This window comes from Hippocampus guttulatus, chromosome 4, assembly GCF_054856545.1.
Source record: "Hippocampus guttulatus isolate MCC_2025c chromosome 4, RoL_Hgut_1.0, whole genome shotgun sequence".
NCBI classification, from domain to species: Eukaryota; Metazoa; Chordata; class Actinopteri; order Syngnathiformes; family Syngnathidae; genus Hippocampus; species Hippocampus guttulatus.
In genome coordinates this window covers 15,155,946-15,175,204 of record NC_141264.1, presented here as the reverse complement: position 1 = coordinate 15,175,204, position 19,259 = coordinate 15,155,946, and the positions used below count along the sequence as shown (strand labels likewise).

The 19,259-nt window shown below is 42.4% G+C and overlaps 1 protein-coding gene across 1 annotated transcript in view; it reads right to left on the bottom strand.

Moving 5' to 3' along the window:
* The window catches only part of frmd4a (FERM domain containing 4A), a 140,504-nt gene extending 125,316 nt beyond the window's left edge, over positions 1–15,188 (bottom strand). Inside the window, exon 1 of the mRNA XM_086108597.1 lies at positions 15,006–15,188. Coding sequence (XP_085964723.1) covers positions 15,006–15,050 — 45 coding nt within the window. The 5' untranslated portion in view covers positions 15,051–15,188. The remainder of the gene's footprint in view (positions 1–15,005) is intronic.
* Positions 15,189–19,259: the final 4,071 nt, after the last annotated feature.

The following is a 19,259-nucleotide window of genomic DNA, read 5'->3' as shown; positions in this document are numbered from 1 at the left end:
AGGACAATATTGCACAGCTCGATGCATACTACAATATGTTACTCTGAAATTCACCCCTGGTCTCACACCAGGTCTCCCCCTTCCTCCTCCTCTTCTACTGGTCTACGCTGGTCCATCTGGACCCTAAAATGAACCCCTTGTTGACCTTTTTCATCACGCACATGCGACATAACACACCTCAGTCAGAGTGTGGTGATGCATCATCCCTATGTCTTGCTTATTTTGTCTCTTGTGTTCCATCTGAGTTTCTACCTCATGGTGCCTAATTTTTGCGAGTGACCTACAGCCATGTCATATTCTGAAGGCCTCTGCACAAACATGTCAACAAATGTGTGAGGACAATGTGTGATTTTTTTTTCCAGGCGCTTTCAACAGAGGGCAGCAATTACGGCGTACAAAGCAGACGGCCAATGGGCTGTGGTAATTAGCCGCTGCTAAACACACGCAGCGCTTCCACAGGGGAAACAAGGAGTGTAATTGTACTGATTTATCAATTAAACTACACCACAGCCAGGGAGGGAGAATTAGGGGTCTTCTTATGTCTTTTAGAGGCTCGCCAGACTCACTAAGTTAACCGAATTGCCTACCAGTAGACATATTATGCAACGTTTTTTTAAAAATTGCATGATGCAAAAGAAGGCGCATCAGCTGCAAAGGTAAGTTTGCACGCGGATGAGTATCATCTGATTAGCTGCTTTGGTGGCCCATCATTTTTTTGATTACCGTAAATTAAATTTTCTTAATTGCATCACTCATGGCGCTTAGACCTTTGAAAAAGCGTTTGGGATGATAAATGAACCACAGTTGTTTGCTTTTTGTAAGTATTGAGACAAGGAAAGTATGACATGAAAATGTATTAGAATTTCAATGCATTTTATTTCATGTATATCTAGCAGAGAATGAATCCTGTATTCCTAAATACTATATTAATAATGAATTAAAGAAAATGGAGTAGGAATAGATAAGTTCACTGCGATTGTCTGGCAACCGATTCCGGGTGTCCCCCGCCTGCTGCCCGAGGACTGCTGCGATAGGCTCCAGCACCCCCCGCAACCCTAGTGTGGATGAAGCGGTTCGGAAGATGAATGAATGAATGAATAGATAAGTTCATATCTTCACATCTTACTCGTAATTAGGCAATGTATATTCAATGCTTTTGTGATTTTTTTTCTATTCTTTAAATCCTTTTTTCTCTGAGTTGTTTTTTTTTTGTATTTGCTGATATTTTCAATGGTGTTATCTTAAAAATAAAAAAAAGGTCTGCTTTCAGCAACACAAGAAATATTGTTTGACGTGTTCTGTAATTTTTTATTCTTTGCCTATTTTGACTGAGAAATGTCCAAAAAATATTTTCAAAGACACATGGGAACCATTTAAAATGTCTTCATTTAGCTCAGTTGGTTTTGTTTGATATTGCAACTGAAATTATGGAATACTGTACAGTGTTTGTGTTCATATGTATGAAGACCAACAATAGGTTGCATCAAGAGGAATGACAAACACAGCAACAGGCCATGTGGATTGTATAAACACAGGTTGGCTACAAAGAGATGGAGGAGCAGGACAGGAAAAGAGAGAGGCCATATTTATCGTTATTCGCGAATCTGGCTGAGGGACCCATAAGTCAATGCGCAACCCTGTCAGAGCATTACAGCTAAATCAATGCCGCTCGAAAGGCAACTGCTGCGGACTCTCATTCGCCAGAGTGAGACTCCTGCTTCGCACAAAACAACACTAATCGACTCGCGTGCGTGTGTGTGTGTGTGTGTGTGTGTGTGTGTGTGTGTGTGTGTGTGTGTGTGTGTGTGTGTGTGTGTGTGTGTGTGCCTGTTAACAATCAGCGGTCAATACACAGTGAGCTCTGATGGAAAAGTGCATTGTCTGGAACTTGATGAGTTGCATGTTGGATGTGGACACATGCATGAATTTAATGCACACTTGTCTGTTTCTATTTTTTTTTTTAAGTTTCCAATATGTCACATTAGGTCATTGGCAAAGGCAGAGGAGCAATCTAATTCCACTAATTAACAGTGGATCTCAGCGACATGAAGCTGTGAGATTAAAGTAATTTAAACCATAGGGGGGGGGGGGGTGATACTGACTGAATAAATTATCTAAATTCAACATACAGTGTATAAATCCTAATCAGGAGCGGAGGGAAGCAGGAAGATGGGTTAATCCAGACATTAGTCCAATGATAGACAGTGATGTCTTCTAAACACATTCCTCATTGAGCAGGTGAAATCTAGCTGCGTTGTTGGTCTCTGGCGGGAATTTTCAATGAGATTTGATGCAATTTTACACTTCCTGAAGGATGACCCATGGAAAATTAGCTTGTTATATTTATACTGTACAATTGGGAAACCATGTGAGATTTCACAAAAAACATTTTGAGTGTCACCTGCCATTCACACTTCAAAAAAAAAAAACTTTTGTCACTGAGGGGCTAACAAATAGCACCAATAAACATGGTTTGATTAATGAAGTGTTATCAGTGTCATATTTTCTTTATCCTCTGCGGAAAAAAAGACCACTAATATGATACCTCAGGGATGGGCAACAAAAATTCTGCAGGAGGCCACAATTTTTCATCAGTGCTATTTTGCGGCCACATACTTCCTAAACAGATGTTTGACCAAAAGAAAAATACTTTTTTTCTGGTTGGCGTGGGAGCAGTTTAAAATAAATACATTAATAAATAAAATGTTAAACCTATTTTTTTAATTATTACTCAAGAGACCACTATGCTGGGGGGGACCAAGAGTGTGACATGCAATCTAAAGTTAATTAAACAGCAGTTCAAGGAAACAGGTTGCACAAGTGCGGGCGACAAATGCATATATGGGATGAAGCCCACATTCTCTATGTGTGGGTGCATTAGCAGCCCTGCAGGTGGTTTGTTACAAAGGCGAGAGGGAACATCCCTCTCCTCTTCCCTCACACCTCAACACCACCACCATTCCCACCAGCGCTGTCGCTCACAGCGTGGAAAAGCTTATCTCACGAGTGCAGAGACACAGAAATTGAGGAAAGGAGACGGACGGGAGAGCAAAGTGTGAGTGAGAAGAAGGGCATGCGGGATGCTGAGAGAGTGGGCGAGGAAGAGAGAGAGTGGCAGATATCGAAAGAGAGAGAGAATAGTTAAGCAAGCTCATTTCTATCACTTTCATCATCTAAGGAGAGAGCCTTTGTGTCTTTACTGCTTTACCATGAAACCATGAAAAAAAAACATGAAAAACTAATTTGATTGCCATTCACTTGTCAAACAAGTGCATTTAATATCATCTGTGACAAAACAGCCTGTACCCACGGCATGCTGCATGACAGATGACTATCGGTGCTATGAAATAGCCGTTTAAATTCACAAATTGGGTCTTAAAAAAAGGAGAAAATGCCCTCCTATTCATCTTGAGCCACAGCGCACACGTCCCATGCTATGAAGTCACTCCAGAGTGGTCGCATGGCAACCGTCGCCACTGGCAACCAGCATTCACTGCAGACAGCGCACTGAGCTTTGCCGAGAGAAAGCATAAGAGAATAGATAAATCTATACGATGAACAAATACATACAGGGGACATCATTTCGACAATCCCTGGAGAGCCCTTCGTTTATCATCATCAATCATGGCCATTGTTCGAGGGGCTATGTTTGCAGAAACTTGACCTATTTCAGTACGACTGACACATGTTGTGTATACTCTCTTGGAAAAAAATATTAACACACCGCCACCAACTGCCGAACCAGTAAAATCAAGCAATCTGCAGATGAATAACGATACTATTCATTTCCTGTGTTCTCGGGGAAAATTAATGCAAAGCATATGCAAGAACAGCAGGGAGATCATGTAATCCATCGCAATGTTGATAAAGTCCATCCATTCATCTTGATATGGACAATAACACCCTGCATGCCGCTCATGAAACGCACAGGAATCAAGACAGCATAAAGATGCTGATAAGCGAGGATTTATTCCTGTTTTAGTGATGAAATTGCTCAAGATAAGAAAAGAAAAACAGGTTGCGCTGAAATGCAGTTGAGGAGGTGAATGCGAATGCGAATTAAATGAATGTGACCTGAGCTTGAACATACTTGTCTGTGGGTGCCGAGTTTATCGCTTGTGTGTGAGACGGGTGTTGATGTGAAAGGTTAAAAAAGGCTGCATACCAAGAACAGGTGTACTTGGAAAAAAATTTGATTAATGCTCACTTTCTTAATAATGTTTATTTTTATGTATTATTCTGGTCAGGATCGGGGGGCCAAAATCAGTCAAGCTATTAAAAATTTTACTGTTATATAACTTCCATGTCGAAGAAGGATTGAAGGATTCATTATGTTATGTAAAGAAACAATATTTATCACAAGAGTACCGGGAACTGCGTTTTGGCTGTTCATACAAAATGTTGATATTATTTCACACACACCCCAAAAATTGTCATCTAAATGGAATTTCTGCTCGCTAGCGTAGAGTCAAAGGAACAATTGTTTGTCTTATCTGCTCCACTGAGACAATCAGGCCGATAATCAACCCTCAGCTCCGCTTATGTTCCCTTATGTATGTGCTCGTGTACGTGACTGGCCTACTTCCTGTGGCGTTGCCATTTATAACAGCACGCAGGGAAGACCTGTTCCAAACCGCAGGGTTTTGACGCTGAACCTGAGCATGGAGCGCTTCAACCCACGTGATGAAATGCCAGAGGCACTTGAGACCTTTTCACCCTGACATCACACATCTGAGTGGAAGTAACTCAAGTGATCTGCTCTTGCAACATGAGTAATCATCAAACCCTTCTATGCTGTTTGACCAAGCTAGAGCCAATGAGAAAACGGTAGGAATGGCTTGAATGATAATGTTTGCCTTTTTCTTTATCGCTGGAGTTTGAATGTGCTCGGAGTCGTTTGGATACGTGCTCTATATGGGCTAAATTGCTTCTAAAGGAAACAGAACACAAATGGCAAGAGTATATTTGAACAGTGAAGTTGATTCAAAAATGGACAATGTGGAAATTCAGACATAGTAAACACGAACACTGAGGGACCGGCAAATTAAGTGGCGTATGAACTGTTTGGGCTACTTAAATTCAGGTCAGCAGTCGTCAGTCATTTTCTGCCACCCGGAAGTACCTTCGTTCCTACTATCATAGGTGTCAAACTCAGGTCCTGGAGGGCCACTGTCCTGCATGTTTTCCAAGTCTCCCTGTTGCAACACACCTGATTCAAATGAACAGGCTTCCGCAGAGCTTGCTGATGATCTGATCATTTGAATCAGGTGTGTTGCAACAGGGAGACTTGGAAAACATGCAGGGCAGCGGCCCTCCAGGACCTGAGTTTGACACCTATGGTTTACATGCAATGAGAAAAGTCTATACTCACCCTGTATGCCGTGTATGGAGGTCAAATCATGTGGTCTCCAACGCCCTCTAGCAGCAAACGTGGTAAACTACAAGAGCCGACTTGCTCCCCTCCTCCTCTTTGGCTTTATCTCCCTCCGCTGTGTGGGCTACTTCGTCATTAAATGTTGCGGTGCAATATGATCCATTTGCACGTCAGTCAAAGTGAAATGATTCCCCTGGCCATGTTTGAGACCTCCGCAAATCAAGTGCCGAGCTCAAGGCCACACATTCCCCTTGCATTGATGTTTCTCGCTATGGTCTGAATTTAGCCCAGATGAATCTTTCTTTGATTCATTCATCATCCATTGGGGTTTTGTAATCGTCCCACCGGGGTTTAGCCAGTGTGGTTAGAAAGAGACCTAAAATCTCTTGAAGTTCTCAAATTGCATGGCAGTAACGACAACGGTTGCAGACAATGAATGTCGCGCTGGTGTGAGGGACAGCGAGAGATGCTGTTTTGCCAAATCCAAAACTAAATAGCACATTTAATAACACAGCCCAAATGAATGTCCTTATAAAAAAAAGAAAAAAATTAAAAAACAGTTAACGGGGTTCATTTTAGAATACCACGAACGATTGCCAGCCAAAAATGTAACCTCTGAAAATAAATCAAAGCAATCACCACTGTATTTTGGATTAGATGAACATTCCGCTTTTTCCCACCTTTAAGCGACGTTTAGATTGTTTGCACACTTATGGAGAGGAAAATAATCACGTCCATAAAATCTCAAATATTGTTGTGATTTTTTTTAAACATTTTCAGACATTGGTGTGGGCATAGGTAGATATGCGCACATACATTTTTTGTGGTGAATGGTCCTAGTTTTCTAAACCATGTTCAACTTTATACAGTATATGAATGGGAAAACACTTAACGCCCATAAAATCCTAGATAATGAGGCGTTTTTTAAAAATATTTTCTGAAATTGATGTGAGCATGGGTAGAGATGTGCATGTAAACTTTTGGTGGCGATTGGTTGTAATTTTGTAACAGTAAACCACGTTGAACTTTTTCCCTATAGTATGTCGTTCCCTCATCATTTATTGGGTCTCTCTCATTTGAAAAATCAGTATGTGTATACTGCTTTTGCCACAGATGATGATGTTCACATATTGATAATTCCAAAAATAAAGAGATATGGATAATGGAAATTTGCTCAGATTATGCTTACCTGACAAACAAAACAAAACAATGCCAGTAATGTTAATTTTCGATCAGTACTGTAATTTCTTTGAAGCCTGTGTAAAAGAAGAGAGCCAAAACAAGAACTGGAACAAAAATTTGACCATCACGAAATAAGAGATGAGGATGAATCTATATTCCATTGTCAAAAATATGCTGTATAAAAATGTATCTTTAGGTAGAACATGGACATGAAATAAAGTCTCTCATCAATGAGAAGACATATATGCAGGGTAAACTCAAAGGGAATTGTTTCTGAAAGTGCTTGACGGATCTTTTGTGATGCTAACGGGGCAGCTCTTCATTATGACAAGGGCCTACCACTGGTAACTCAATCCATATGCAAGCCCCGATGGGACACGCATCAAGCCAAGTGCAGCATGTCAAAGGTCCGCACTTGCAACCACACACACACACACACACACACACACGACAGAAAAGCAGAGGGAACGGAGGTGAAAATGGAAGCAAGCGGAGATTGGTCTTCCTACTCAGACATCTGCTCGCTCCCGGAGACAGATGGCCGACCAATCAGACCGCCTGCTGCCTCTGCCACTCTGGGCTACCCGTACCCCCACTGGCAACTCTCCTCAGCACACATGACAGGTGGCACCTTGTGAGGGCGGAACGACCACAAGAAAAAAAAAAATCATGACTTTGACACAACACAAGAAGCTATTCCAAGGCAAATATTGTTGGTTTGCCCAAAGCGGTGTCGTACCGCCACATACATACTGACAATGGCATTTCCCATTATGTGTTAGCATTAAGCGAATGCACTTAAAGGCCAATTTAAAAAAAAGACTTAAAGTTCTGCACACACACAAAAAAATAAAATCAAATAAAATCCCTGAAGGTATGGATGGGAGATTTTAAATACGGCTGCCTAAAAGTACGCCATAATGGATTAAACTGGAGGACACAGACTCGATTGTCGTGTTTTGATGCTCCACCAGCAAAAACAAGCACATGTTTGTCTTTTTTATTTCCATGGCAGCTTGGCCTTCTGCAGAGGATCAGGCCATCAGATAAATGTCATGCATGGGCTCTGCTTTGGGCAATATCCTGGAGGCTTGCGGTGCAATAAAGCACAGAACGTTCTTCTGTCTGCTGCATGAACTTTGTTTGCTCTTCAACCAGAGCCTAACTGGCAGATAAAACATTCTTGGAGTAAACAAAAAAACAAATATATGAGGAGGACATGCACATGATAGTTTGACCAAGGTATGTCGTGGTTAACTTGTGTTGTTTTAGGTAAAAATTGAAGGGCAGTTGATTTATCCGTCGAAGAACGTTACCCAAAGTAGGCCTCTTGGTATTGCCCCCTTTTTTTTTTTTTTTTTTTGCCCTTCATCCATCACTGACCAACCTAAATATCGGACGTCAACAACCAAGCTGTTGGGCAATTGCTTGTTTGGCCAACATTGATTTGAATCTCCCTCTTGTAGCCTACTGGAACTTCGAGCCGGACACAATGGTTTTCGTCCCAATGTGTGCCTCCGGGTACTCGGCTTCATCCCAAATTATGTATTGCGTGTTTATTTGAAGACTGCAATGCAACTGCAAGGGGCTTCTTGCTGCTTAAAACCCCCAAAATGACTGCAAATACTCAGTCAGTCAATTACATGTGGTGAAACATTCACCTCTGCATCTCATCAGTAGTCTTGAAACGGGCTGCAGTGTCAACAGTGCAGACGAATTAATGGTATACGCTCCTCTCATTGCGGTTCAACATGCACCAACCCTTATACATTTATGCATGCGCTGATGAGACGTGAAAACCATTTTTCACACCTCCCTGTTTACATTTTTTTTTAATCTAACAGTAAGTAACCATCCTGAAACGAATGATCCCTAATTTGTTTTTCACACAGACGAAAACCTCTGCGGCAACAGAATCTCTTGATGATGCTTCTTTAAATCAGGTCAGTCCTTCTACCCATCCATTTTCTAGAGAGCTTGTCCTCATTCTTCCAGCTGGCTTTGGGAGATAGGCAGGGTATACCTTAGACTGGTCTCCACTCTTTGGAGGCTACATAAAAACAACCATTAACAATCACATTAACACCTATGGATCATTTAGAGTCTACAGTTTAACCTAACTGGAATGTTTTTGGAGGCAGACAGATGCAAAAATCGAATCCCGAACTGAAGAATTGTGAGGCAAACGTGCGACCCACTAGGTCTCTGTCCTGCCCAGTCAGTCAGTCAATATGGACAAACGATCACCAGTGGTAAAGCCAAAGACACTCGTTCTGAACTTGACAGTTCCACAAGTTTGTTTTTTGAGACTGCACATTCAGCAAGGGTCAAATTGATTTGAACTGATGCCCCCCTCTCACCCAGCAGTAGATGATTGTTTTTGTCCTGCAAGCTCAAATAAAACCACTGTGAGCCGCAGGCCCACAAGCAAACCCAGCTCAGCACAAGAAAACTGGGTAACTTGCTGCAAACACAGTTGGCATTAAACCAAGTGACAGAGCCATGAGTCCAGATAAGCTGCGGGACACTCAAAAAGACCTTGGCCTAAATCCAGTAAGATTGAACACATTTCAAGTCAGGAGAGGCTTGGAGGTGTATTCATCTCTATTTAGTTGATGTTCCATACATCACTGTCATCACTAGAGGCAACGAGTATTTATATGTTGCTGTCCGATAAAGCAAACAGAGTAATACGCCGAAAGTGTAGCTCGTGAGGCTGAAGACAATATAACGGTATTTTTACACTTGCATACCGAACAAAAATGTACTTTTAAAACTGTTTATGCCAAAAGCATATCCGCAACTATGATAGCAGTGTTTTACTGCTATCATCTCGTAATATGACCATGGCTGCACCAATACCGTTAGGTGATGAATCCGTATGACTCATACTGCTTTGAAGGACCTTACGCTCACTTCAAATTACTATATACGTTACTATAGGTTCATACAAACACACCAGTCTCTGCATCATAAAAAAATATATGTGTATATACTGTATATATACAGTATATATATATATATATATATATATATATATCCATCCATCCATTTTCCGAACCGCTTGATCCTCACTAGGGTCGCGGGGGGTGCTGGAGCCTATCCCAGCCATCTCCGGGCAGTAGGCGGGGGACACCCTGAATCAGTTGCCAGCCAATCGCAGGGCACACAGAGACGAACAACCATCCACGCCCACACTCACACCTAGGGACAATTTAGAGCGTCCAATCAGCCTGACATGCATGTTTTTGGAATGTGGGAGGAAACCGGAGCACCCGGAGAAAACCCACGCAGGCCCGGGGAGAACATGCAAACTCCACAATATATATATATATATATATATACGTCTCACGGGTAACCAGTAAACATCACGAAGGCATGCTGGAGCCTATCCGCCAGGGCCTGGAATCAAACCTTACACCTCTTTACTGTGAGGCGGACGTGCTAACCAGTCGACGTCCCCTCAGCACTCTATCAATGTCTTATATGTCAATTAAAAAAAATACTCATTTAGTTTGAGTACTTGGCGAGTACTCAAATGTAAATACAGGTACTTATATCGGTCTTCTGTCTGAAAAAGAGTGGGATTCGTAGATCCTTAAACATTACATCGGATTTGTAGGGTAGTTGAGGAAGTTATTAGATTGTAAGGTTTTGATGAGGACAACAAATTAGAGCCTGCCCAGCATCACGCCACTGATCGTGTCAACATTAAAGCTTCTACTCTTACTTTTTTCCATCATATACAAAACACTTCCATCATGAAATAAATGAATCAGATTAATAGGCCACTGTTTCTTTTGGCAGAATGAACACAGTTGATAAGGTGAACGGACCACAAAGCTTTTGTCCCCCTGCAGCAACTTTGCAGCTTTAGTTCGCTGATATCAGCAGTAACAGCTCACAGCGTCACTCCAGCATGACCGTTCCAATTTCACACTGCAGCCTTGAGCCAATGATGAACTGCAGAATTATTGCTATGTTTCATTACTGTAATGGAGAAGCCGGAGCAACAACAAAAGATGGGAGGTGAATATGGTGGAAAACAAATAGCTCCTACGTGTACCTCGATCATAGATGAGATATAAATCTGGACAATATGTCCCAACACACACACACGCACGCGCACGCACACTCACACACACACACACACACACACGCACACTCACACACAGACACACACACACACACACACACACACACAGTGGGTTGCCTTATCCTCCTTCTGCCATTGTTACGCCAATAATCAATTATCCCAGCATGATGTCATGCTACCTACCCTCCCCCAATCAGCCTCCTCCATCTGTACAATTCAGGTGCATGCCACATCAGGAATCAGGAAGCATAACCATAATTCTACATGCAAAGATAACGGTGCATGCATGGAAGATTGAACCGTGAGGTGTGATCACAGCGTTGTCACAATGCTGCACTCCAAGTAGGCATCTACATACGCACGCATGACACGCATTATGTCATAGGGTGCTGATTTGATTAGTGCCAAATGAAACCTCGGGCTTGATCTCACGGAGTCGTCTACGTACTCAGTGGCTGGATAATTAAATGAAGGACAGTAATGAAGAGCTAAGGATGGGAACATCAAGGACAATGTGAGGCCCTCATTTCTGGCTGGTCTCTCTTTTACGGTCCTTAGCTGAGCATTAAATAATATTTCCGTTGCGAAGTCATAGTTGTGACACATGCCGTCTTTTTTACGTGCCATGATGTCACACAGGCAACACATTAAAACACAGAAGTGCTTTTCTCACTCCATGTTTACATGGTTCAGTCACAGTGTAACACATCACCAAGTGCATATTGATTGGCTCTATTTAGTCGCCCAACATAAACAATCACTGCAGTGGATGTTTATATTCGTCAGCTGGAAGCCAAGCATTGACTCCCACCAAAGTATGTAAGTCCTTAGAGGGTGTGCTAGAGAGCGCTCTCCCTGGGGACTACCTCTTTCAGCTGGGGAACTTCACACCTCGGTTGGTTAAGCGGTTGATCAGAGTTGTGGTCCTAAGCTCGTCGGTGCCTGTCATGGCGGCAATCGCCAAATCCAGTGGTGGACACCAGCGGTAAGGGATTCCATCAAGGTAAACAAGGAGTCCTATCAGGACTTTTTGGCATGAGGGCCTCCAGGAGCATCTGACCAAGCTGAATACAGCTTCGGTGGTCACCGAGGCAAAATCTTAAGCATGGGAGGAGATCGGCGGGGCAACGGAAAATGACTTCCGGATGGGTTGGAGGAAATTCTGGTCCACCACCTGGCATCTCAGAAGGGGGAATCAGTGCACCATTAACACTGTGGAAATGGAGATGGGGAAGTGCTGACCTCAACTCGAGGCAGGAGAGGGTGGCAACAATACTTGGAAGACCTCCTAAATTCCATTGACACACCTTCCCCTTTAAGAAGCATAGTCTGCGGACTCCGAGATAGGCTCTCTCATCTCCTTGGTTGAAGTCACCAAAGTGGTTAAAAAGTTCCTGGATTGTCATCTCAACAACATCAGGTACAGTGCCTCTCGATTGGCAGACCGGGGTGGTCTTAAAACGGGGACCGCAGGGCGTGTTCCAACTGGAGAGGGATCACACTCCTCAGCTTCCCTGTTAAGGTCTATTCAGGGGTGCTGGAGAGGAGGATCCAAAGGGAGGTCGTTTCTCACATTCAGGAGGACGAGTGTAGTTTTCGTCCCAGCCGTGGAACAGTGGCCCACAGTGCGATACCCTTGGCATGGTCCTTGAGCACTGGTGTCAAACTCAAGCCCCGGGGGCCAGATCCACTCACTAAGGGGTCCATATTTTAATTTATCACTTTATAAAATGAAATGAGTCTTATTTAGACTTGGTCTGCATTTTATTTTGTATTGAACGGTGTCCGTCTGGGGTGTATGTGTTTCTCCTAAAGACCTTAATCCGCATCCTGGGTGTGCCGGAATCCAATCTAATGTAATGAGCTCATAAACATGCACATGATTATCAGGGCGCAATGGCAATGCTGTCAAAGATCAGAGGAAATGAAGCGCCAATTAAAGTTTCCATTTTGGAAGCAGATAAAGCCGAGGACACGTCCACTCTCATCTCGAAAGCATCACTCAGCCTTGCCTGCTATCTCGTTTGTAATCTAGTCCTATATCTGATGATATGTTGGCTGGAGACATGTTATTGATCTGTTTGTTGTACAAAAAAATAATAATAAATAATAAATAAATAATTGGCCTTTGTGGCAGACAGAGAGGCTTCAGGTCCAGTGTTTAATTGCAGCATGGGCAAAGCTAAAGTGGGCAATATTGGATCAATTTATTCAAGTTTAATGAAGTGCCGATTTTCCTCATGTATCCAGTGTCATTCAAAAGACAAAACATGGTAAATATTCACTCGAAGAATTATTTCTTGTTTACCTGTCCGCGCACGAGACCAAGATTAGATCTACCAACCCATCTATCGATCATTTCAGTGCAAATTATTTACAACAGCTCCCAGTCATAGCAACAGGAGATCCTCAATTATTCACCTGCAATATTAATACACACAGATGCAGGTAGCATAATCAATATTATCCAGGGCTCACACAAACACGAACCAACGCACACACACACACACACACACACTGAATAAATCGTCATTAATAATTCAGGTAGGTTCAAGCTCTGAATGTTATTGGGTTTCAGGAACAGATCACCCAGCTTCACAATGACTTTTCAGGCGCTCATTAATGCATGTTATTTACCTCAGCGCAGACCACATTTAAGAGCCACTGATGTGGATGCTGGACTGTTTGGTGCCAAGCACTGACGGCGGTGAATGACGAGCGTTTTAAAGGAGTTTAATGGAGCGGTGACAGGGAAAAGCGGCCGCATAGAGAAGACTGGAGACAAAATAAATTTATGCCGAGAAAAAAAAAAAGAGGGCAATTGAGCTTCGCTCATCCATCAAGTATATCTGCTTCTGATTGGGGTACATTTGGATGAATCTCCTAGTAAGACTTTGTGAAAGTACCAGCTCTGGAAATTATCTCATAATCAGCTGCCTTAGCTCAAAATTGCTGACATCCTGTTCAATTGCAATCATAGCTCCTTTCCACTTTTTTGCTGCATCCTGTTGTAGAAAATATGTCCACCGAATTTCAGATAAATTATTTTTTCAAAGGCAGCTTCCTTCACTTTTTTCCTTTTTTTTTTGTTTTGTGTTGTGAGCAAAAAATTGACATGAGTAAAGTCAGAAAATGGAGAGGCACACACATCGATGCACTTTAAGAGGTCTATTGAAAGGCCAGTTCTCTTTTATTGGTTTTTGTATTTTATATTTTCGAGAGCTAGAAAGCGCGCAGGAGGCAGAGGGGAGGAGAGAGAGAGAGACAGAGAGAGAGAGAGAGAGATGCTATAATCCTGTACTAATTTCCTTATATACCTGTGTATATATATATATATATATATATATACATGTTTATATATATACACACACACACACACACACACACAGACTTCAGCCGAAGTGTGGAACAAGAGCAGGGTGAAAGAGAATTTTGGAGAATTGGGACACTCTACACACTCGCACCCATCAACTGGAACCTGCAATTGAGGGGTTCAAGGGTAGAAGTGCGAATACTGGGACTGGGCCTAATTGTCCACATTTTGAGGAAATGAGCCTATTTTCAACCCATTTTTCCTCCATCTTCTGCCCGTGGCTCCATCATTCACATTTGGCCTTTCACCTTTCTCCCGCCGTTGCTTCAATCATTCCTCGCCTCTTCACCCCGCTGCCTCTCCCCTGGCTCATTGCCATAGTAACAGACAGCCATCACAGGTGGAGATCGTAGGTAGTGCAGCAATGCATGACTCCCTTTTGCCGAATGCCAAAGCTATAGAATGAGAATGAGCAGAGCGTGCCATCTTCTACCAAGTGGACCGGCAATTACAGGCTTCCGCACACAATCGCATGACAGGCATACTTAACATGCAGCATGGCCACACTGTGTTATTGTTTCTCTGGGTGTTCCAGAGAGTGGACTTGAATGCTTTTACACATGTTGGGCATTTCAACATAATTACTCTCCATGGTCAGCGCTGAAGAAGGTCAGGCTGGTCTGTTTCTTGTCAAAGAGGCACTGCATCCCCAGCACAAATCCTTTGCAGAAAGGAAAAAAAAAAACCCACTTTCCTCACATATGGTATTGGTGCAAGTGACAACAAATCCCCAATGCGGACACCTCGTTTAACACCACAGTCCGCCACGCCGCACTGCACGACCATGTGCAGCAGCGAGACAAAAGCTTGACTTTTTACAAGTCTGAGGCCAAACTCGGCTCCTTTCTCACATGGGAAGTTACTTGAGCAGTTCTCCCTGATGGATAAGCGAACACATTTTTAACCCTGCTTTCATGGACATTGAATGGAAGAAAGCCCGGCACAAAAGGCGATGACAATACTGTACCCGGGAGACTCACCATGAGCAAACACACAGCCGATTCGGGCATGAGCTGGACAGCCATGATGCAATTCTTCTTCTTGTTAATTTCCTTAACGAGGACACTCTTACGTTCTTCGTTTCAATCGTCGCTCTCTATCCAGATGAAGAAGCTGGGCTTCACACACAGTTCTCACCTCCTGCTCCTCCTCCTCCTCTTCCTTCTTCTGTCAGTCAGTGAGTGCTGCAGACAGCCTCCAATTGCACTGCCAGTCTCTGTAGTGTCTGTGGCTCACTGCGACTCTTCACCAGGAAGCGATTCCTCCTCCTCCTCCTCTTTCCAGAGCAGGATTTTCTCGCACACACACCTCCTAACTACTTCTTTATACTTTTTAATAACACCTCCCCATTTCCGTCCACCTCAATGACCCTTGAGCAACCTCAAAGTCTCCCCTTCTTATTATTACTGTCTGACGTCCGCTTATTTTCCCTTCACCTCACAGCACAAAGCACATATAGGCATGCACGTGGCTTTCTGATATGAAACTCCGCCTTCTCCTCCTGCTTCCTGCCCCCTCTGTGACGGGAAAGACGGACGCTCACCTTTCCTGACACGAGGACAACGATGGTGAAGGAGGTCTGTGGTGCAGTGAGGATAAATGATGGTGAAGGCAGAAAGGGAGTGTGAAAGAGGGGGAGCGAAAGAGAGAGGGAGAGAGAGAGAGAGAGAGAGAGAGAGAGCGGCTGTCACGCACACGTTAATGCAATGAGGTTGACAGTGGTGAGAAGTAACGAAGTACAAATATTTTTCTGCTGAATGGTAGTAGATTTTCAGCTGTTTTTACTTGACTGGAATATTTGCTTTACAGACAACTTTTTATTGTGACTCTCTTCAATGGATGCGCCGTGAAATACTTTTCACTCCAGCGGAGTTCACCATCCATTTTGCAGAGTATAATTTTCAGTCACGTCAAAAAGTTTTTTCATCCTTAGTTACCATTAAGCACCCCCACCTGGCTGGCATGACTCCTCCTACTACACCTGTCTGGAAGGCACAGTGTATGTCAGGCTGGTAAAGTGGTATCGATGTTTTAGCATCAATGCATTTTTTTCCCCGAATGATTACAGTGATTACAGTGCAGATGTTCAGTATCAGCACTCATACCAATGTTGCCATCCCTACTCCCTGCATTTGTAAAAATTGTAACAGCTTATTACTTTTTTTTCACCCTGCTTCTACTTTTACCATTGTATGGTTTTTTTTTTGTATCTGTTCTTAAATAAAAGTACAGCGTGTGAGTAGAGTCCGCAAACACTGAATATATACAAACAATTGACACCAATTCAAAAAGGTGTGCGTGTGGATGGAACAAAATGACGATAAATCACTTTTTCTATTTGACAAGGCTATGGCCCGACTGCATAAATGAAGATCCTCCATTGCCTTCAAAATATTTAATTGCCACCCCAAAATTTCACGGCAATATTTTTGAATTTGTAATATTTCTGGCCCGAATACAAAACTGCCAAAATAGGTTAATTTTTCAGCGAACAATGGCGGCTAAGGTCCCCCCTTCACAAATATGTGGGGTTCACTGTCCACATGTGAGTCAAATGTGATGTGGATGCGTAGTTGAGGTCGACCACAGTCACCTGTGCGTGATTGAGATCCTCAGACAAGTGCTGCTGGATGTGAATAATTTATGCAACTGTGTTAGCGCTCCTAAACACGCATGAAAGGCACGAGACGGATGTATGGGTTGGGACAATTGACAATTTGATGAAGGAGCTTAATCACTCCGGTGATGAGTGCTGTTTTTACGTTTGTCTAAACACGCAGCAACATCAAGAAGAAGTGACAGCTTGTTTTTAAAATGTGCACCACTTGAATAAAACATGAGCGATAACGGTAGCTTCATGCACGACAAACTGAGTCATTGTTTATGCTCACACGTGGAGATGATAAACCAATTATCAGAACTCTCAGAACCATTTGCACATTTTAATTCAGTCTTTTTAAAGCTTTGGGTCAGATTTTAGCATCAGCTTGGAAACACAGTGAACCCTCACAATATCTTCATCCTTGGGATATTTTGACAAAACTATTTTGTTGGTCTGATATCAGCGCCTTGAATAACTTAAACGTCCCACTAAGTAAATGGAGTGCACCTTCACTAGTAACTGCAAAAGACGATGTTTTGAAGGTAAGTGTCTTTTCTTATTCCGTTCTGACATGCCTCCCGGTACTTACCTAACCAGTACATAGTCACAGATACTTTGTGGCCACAAATGATTATTTTATGTGCATTATATACAGAGTTTGACATTAACAGAGGCCCCAAAATTTACTGATGCAGGCCTACAAATTCAGAGTAAAACAATATGATGAAATCAATACGCTGTTTCTTTTTTATGATTTAAGATGAAACACTTTGACCGCTTAAAAGGGTCAATCGTCATTGCCGGTTTTAATGCACAGCGCACACTTTTTGGGTTTAAGATATACAGCCCAGAAAAAGACAGATGTTAAATACTCAGTTCGATTTTATAGGAGGAAAAGAATTCTTGGGGGGAAAAAAACATGCAGAAAAAAAATAACCTACCATACACCAAAAACAATCTTTTCTTAAAGGCCAAATAGTAAAGTAAAGACGCAAAATTTTAAATAATCATTGCAACTTATTGTATTATGTCATGAACATACAGGGCCACCAGAACATGGTTCTTTTACACTTAAAATCTGTAGTAGATCAGTTCAAATAAAAATGTTTTAGATGCTGTACCTGAATTCAACAGGGGATGGTAGCGCTGAGCAAGTGTCCATTTTGGGAGGGCGGAATATGTAGGCTCTGTGGAGTTAGTTGGCACAGTTGTCTTCCAGGCATGAATGGGTTTTTTTTTTGTTTCTTTGTTTCTTTGTTTGTTTTGTTTATTTTAATCCATTATTTCCACAGCAAAATAAAGAAACATATTTTAAATACGTTTCTTTATTATGCCATATAAATTATATGTTGTGTCACTCAGTACATGAGCAGCCGACAGAAGGTACTCTTACCAAATTCCATCAATCCTTTAAACAGCAGGCTAACGTTATTGTTTATGTTTAACACATATCCACTTGCTATCACCATCTCTGACGCCATTATGGTTACTACAAGACTGTAATTAACTGAGGTAGTTTTACTCACCAGAAATCCAGCCATTAAAGTAAAACGGATCAAAATAGCATAAATATGTGTCATGACTTTTTTTGTTTTTGTTCTTTTGTTGTCCCAAGTGCCTGCATGAAAAATATTACAGTAATATGTGGCGTTATTAGCCCTTAAACATACATTTCGGTGAGTATGGAGAGTCGGTAGGTAGAAGTAAAGGATATCACATAAGAGTTTATCATTGTCACTAAATACCAAATCTAATTAACTACTGTAGGCTTGAAGGGCGGAACGGTGGGTGACTATTTAGCACGTCCGCCTCACAGTACAGAGGTCAAGGGTCCGATTCCTTCCTTTGTGGGGTTTGCATGTTCTCCCCGTATCTGCATGGGTTTTCTGCGGGTACTCCGGTTACCTCCCACATTCCAAAAACATGCATGGCAGGTTAATGGAACACTCTATATTGTCCCTAGGTGTGAGTGTGTATTGTTGCTTGTCTATGTGGGCCCTGCAATTGACTGGCACCCAACCAGTTCAGAGTGTCACCCGTCAACCAGTTTGTCGTGTTAAAATGTTGAATTTCCAATTACTTCAAAAAGCATCAGAGTTGTGCCACACTCATCAGCTACAAACATGCCAGACATTGATTGTAATCGATGTTATTATCATCAAAGGAGAACAGAGGGAAAGTGAGAGGAAGAGCGAGGGAAAGAGAGAGAGAGCGACTAAGAGTAAGAGGCTTTTCCGGTTCAATCCCTGGGTAGCTGTCACAAGCAGTCAGTCAGTCACCTGCAGATGATGGTGTCTAGGCCACCCGGGGCAACGCAAATGTATCTGCTTGTTTTGCTTTTATGTTCAACTGCATTGATGACCCTCATAAACAGTGAGGTTATGACAATAAAAGAGACATTTTGGATAGTGAAGAAGTATGAGAAAAAGACAAACAAACAACACAGTTTTGACAGAAATTTCTTAAATCAAGTGACAACTCTGCTCTACTTAACAAAATAGTCACAAGTCTCAATCGTGCCACTTTCTGCCTCAACTACAATGAGGGCTCGCTTGCAAACATCACTGCGCGATTTGACCTCGGACTCATTCACAGATTTGTCTCCTTGAGCTTGGCATAAAAATGCGCATTC